The sequence below is a fragment of the Sinocyclocheilus grahami genome, unplaced genomic scaffold (assembly GCF_001515645.1).
Source record: "Sinocyclocheilus grahami isolate Dianchi unplaced genomic scaffold, SAMN03320097.WGS_v1.1 scaffold462.1, whole genome shotgun sequence".
Taxonomy (NCBI): Eukaryota; Metazoa; Chordata; class Actinopteri; order Cypriniformes; family Cyprinidae; genus Sinocyclocheilus; species Sinocyclocheilus grahami.
Window position 1 is genome coordinate 2077832 of NW_015505641.1, and position 4555 is coordinate 2082386.

General features: G+C 34.9%; 1 protein-coding gene across 1 annotated transcript in view; it reads right to left on the minus strand.

The window, feature by feature from the left end:
- Positions 1–1368: 1368 nt before the first annotated feature.
- tmem176l.3b (transmembrane protein 176l.3b) overlaps positions 1369–4555 on the minus strand; it is a 6223-nt gene continuing 3036 nt past the window's right edge. Inside the window, exons 3-7 of the mRNA XM_016235048.1 lie at positions 3754–3867; positions 3466–3522; positions 3239–3364; positions 2143–2250; positions 1369–2030 (exon numbers count right to left, since the gene is read on the minus strand). Of these exons, the coding sequence (XP_016090534.1) occupies positions 1965–2030; positions 2143–2250; positions 3239–3364; positions 3466–3522; positions 3754–3867 (471 nt within the window). The 3' untranslated portion in view covers positions 1369–1964. The remainder of the gene's footprint in view (positions 2031–2142; positions 2251–3238; positions 3365–3465; positions 3523–3753; positions 3868–4555) is intronic.

The following is a 4555-nucleotide window of genomic DNA, read 5'->3' on the forward strand; positions in this document are numbered from 1 at the left end:
TTCTAGTTTTAACTGATCCTTTATTACTGGTATTTTCTCAGAGGAGAAAAATCTAGAATAAAATAATTTACAGCACATCTCTTTTGCCTCCCTTGATGAAAGCTATCTTACTAAATCATGGAGACAAACAATTTTAACCAGATATAAAGTCATTTAGATTGATTCCAATTAAATCTGAGCATGGCATTGGCAGGCAGTGTCCATCATTCATAATGATTTTAGTAGCTAGTGGTTCAGCAGTGGCCTTGAACTTATTGTGTTCCAATGCATGGCATGAATGTGAGGGGGCAAAAGATAGTCAAAATGCATATATCAAGTCAAGTGAGAGGAGGTTCATGGGTTTTTAGCAAGCATTCAGCTCAGTTAATCATTACAGTCGCAGTGTTTAAAGAGATTTGATTACTAATGAACAGTGTTTAAAATCACACACTCACTCTCAGAAATAAAGGTACAACAGCTGTCACTGGGGTGGTACCTTTTCAAAGGTACATATTTGTACCTAAAGGGTCCATATTCAGAACTATCAGAGTTCCTCTTAAACCCTCCACCTTCCCCAGCTCCACCTGTTTAGATCTGCTACAGGTAATTTCATGTATGCTATATAGTACATGCTCACAGCAGTGTGTCTGTGAAAGTAATGACAGTAGCAAGTCTCTGCAGCAGCAGTAATAACAAACAGCAGCAGCAACGTAGCAGATCTACTCCTCCAAGACCAAATACAGTAACACTGTCATATCCATTAACATGGTAAACTATACAGAGAGTTGTGATGATAGAAATAGTATATTATTAATACTGTATGAACATGGAAAATATTATAATATAGTTTTCATGATAATAGTGTAAAGTAAATGGTTTCCTTAACCAGGAAACTGTAAACATCATGGAAATGGAACATTCATTTATATTTTAAAAAAGCCAATTGATTTGTCCAGTTTGTGACAGGAACATCACGACCACTGTTTCTGTGAGGTGACCTTGTGATAAACAGTCTTCTATAAACATCTGAGTTTGTTCTTGTTATCCTTTGGTTTCTTTTATTTAGGACAAAATGTATTGCAGACGAAATATTGATTATACAGTTTTACTTCCCTGTTCAGAAAAGCAGTAAGCTATCTAATGTGCACAATGAGCAATGAGTGCTACAGTATTTCAGTGCTGTCACTGTATATTTAGCACTTAATACTTTAATAGTTTAATGAATAAATTCTGGTAATATCACTTAGTTTCATTGTGTCTTGTATTAAATTTAAAATATTAATAACCTATTACTCTTACAAACCCTAAGAACACTCTCACTAACCCTGTTTCAAACTCCTTTGAAAATGAATGAAACTATGGATATCAGTGTGAAATTAACTATGCTTAACTATGATTTCAGAAAACACATGGATGCTACAAGTAAACACGTTCCACATCACTGGTTTGTTTTATTGCTATTTATGACAGCTGAACTGACTTTTGTTTGTTCAAACTCAAGTTAAATTGTTTCTCTGCGTAAACATGCATCACATAATATACAAGTTGTGCTGAGAAGAGGAGACCATGTGCATGATGCATGATAAAATCTTTTATTTATTATTATCTTTTTGCCCAATACACAGTAAATGGTCTTTAGTCTTTAGGCAATCCAATGCATCTAAGGCTAAGCCTCCCGAAAGAAGCTTTGATGAAGGTCCCTTATGAGAAATGAAGATTTTAAATGAACTGAATGTGTAAAGAATATAAACTTGGTGTTAAAAATGTATCAACATTAAATTTTAATTCCAGTCATTATTTTCAAAAAGCAGCTAAAGGAAAAAAAAAATAAAATAATCAAGACCAAAGATAAACATGTACCACGATGATTGTGGAGTTGCAGATAGAAGATATTTGCTATTTCACAAGAGAGAGAAAAAGTGTACTTCTATAATCACAAAGCTAGTTCAATTAACAATGCATATTTCATTTTTTACATTGTCTGTCTAACATACATGACTGACAGTGAGCTCTTCTTTGAGTGGTTTGTAAAGTTGAGGGTCCTCCACAGACTGCAAAACCAAACAGAAACATTAGTGCACTGATCAGCTTTCTGAAATCACTATGATCACTGTAGTTTGTCAGTTGTAACTGTGCTGGTAATTACTGCACCTTCGCACTTACATTTGTCTCACATAATTCTTTCAGAGTTAAGACAGAGAAACTGAGGGTCGCACAGAGCTGAAGAGCTGAAAAGATCATCATAGTGATATCCAGTGTTTCACGGATCATCTAGAGATGGGAAATATCAGTGTGTCATGGAATAAAAGCAATTTGAATTCCTGCACCAGGAGTCTCAAATCCCCCCCCCCCCAAAAAAAAACAACAAGAAGAAAACCATTTTAACCAAGAAGTTAGATATCATTAACCATAACTTAGCGCACATGCTTATCCGAACTCTTTTGATCCATACGGTTGACACATGCACTCTAGAATGTTTCATCTTTGTCCAGTGTCTGCTCTATTTTTCTCCAGAAGTTATGACATAAAAATATCTTTGTTATTCCATTAACTGATTAGTGTGAAACAAATTCAATGCACATATGCTACCTGTGCATACAATGTATGCACGGTTACAAAAATTGGGTGGTGAGTGTATAGTAGCTGTTCTGTTGACTGTACAGGGACCCTCGCATACGCATATAAAACCGAAATATACATTATGCTTTAGACTAATCTTAGATAAACCTGAAAAAAATTACAATTTATTTGTATAGCACTATACAATATATAAAATATAACAATACATTTCATTTCAAAGCTGTTTGACAGATAATATACTGTATGACTGTTGTGTTTGTTGCGAGGAAAGTGAGGTGACCGCTTAGAACTTAAATTCCACAATTTTTTCCTGCATTTTTCCACAAAATATGCAGATTTTATGTTTTAATATTTTACTGTTAAAACCTAGGGCTATCAATAAAATAATCTCAATTAATTAAGAAATTAAAATGCATCCATAATAATATGAAAATAGCATTGGAAAATAAAAATGTACTTGTGGTTCATATTTATGAATAAACTATTAAAACTTAAACAAATTAAATTAAAGTATAAATAGGCTGTGTGAGACCTGGAATCATAATTGAAAAATAAATAATTTTTTTCTTGAAAGTGGCTCAAGTTTTCTTGAAAGTGGAAAGAAAATTATTTACATTTGTCGATTTACATTCTTTCATTTGAGACCTGTGTCATTTTAAAGAAAACAAAGAATAATTACCTTGTCATAGTTCATTTCGTTATAGTGCATAACAACCGTAAAGCTCATTAAGTCCCATGCATACAGTGCAAGGCCTATCATAGCCAGCAGAGCACTGACTTTGTTCAACACCACAGTGACGAGCAGCTGTAATACACAAAATAAATACACAATGAGATGACATCTTAAAAAAATAAAAATACCCAAGTCTGAATGCAAACTACAGTTTGTGATTATTAAAGGCTTACCAGAAAATAGCTTGGAAACCAAGCTGCAACAATAGACACCACTCCAACTACAAGGAACTAAAGTGCAAAGCAAAGAAATAACGGAATTATTTACATTTGTCGATTGAAATAGATCAAAAGATCACACAAAATTAATTAGGGTATTAAAAATCAACCAACTTCCCAACATTAAAAAAAAAGTGAAATTCATGTCATCAACATTGATCATTCACTCTGACTGACATTATGGACTCACTCATTTTACAATTTAGAAACTCAAGAATAATCAGAATGAGGTATATTTCTTACCACACCCCCAAGCCAGAATGGAGCATTACACATCATAATGTAGTCGTGTATTCCAGAGCTTATAAATAAAATCCCTGTCATGAGATTGAGCAGTCCTACTATAATCTGCATAATCTACGGAACAAGAGAAGAATGTCGTTTATACACCACATTACATTTTATTGCATTAAACTGAATAATAGTTCTGTCAGGACCACTATCGTCAAAATGATAGATACTTAGCATAAAGTTTGGTTTGGCGGTATGGTTCTGTTCTGGGCAAAAAACCTCCCTGCCCATCCATGCAGCCTGTCATGAATGAGCAGGGAGAGCAGCAATAATAACCCCCCCCCAGGGTTAACAGAACAGAACAAGGCAGATATCATTAATGTACTCAATGATATTTAAGTGTAACACTTTATTCAAGATAAAGGAGTCTGATTAGCAAGGAATATCAGAAAGCTAAATCCTGACTGTGGCGAAAGGTGGAGCTGGGGATGGAGGAGGGTAATTTGCTCCGAAGCAAGCTGAAAAGCTGCTGAATAATACTGAATACAGCTTGTATAGGAATGCCGCAATAGGTGTCGTATTCCTATAGGTAGATGTGATCAGCTGAGAATCAGCTGATGCAAGCTTGACTCACGTGACCTGCCAGAACTAACGCTAAAGCTTAATTTCTGTCAGGACCACTATCGTCAAAATGATAGATACTTAGCATAAAGTTTGGTTTGGCGGTATGGTTCTGTTCTGGGCAAAAAAACCTCCCTGCCCATCCATGCAGCCTGTCATGAATGAGCAGGGAGAACAGCAATAATAACCCCCC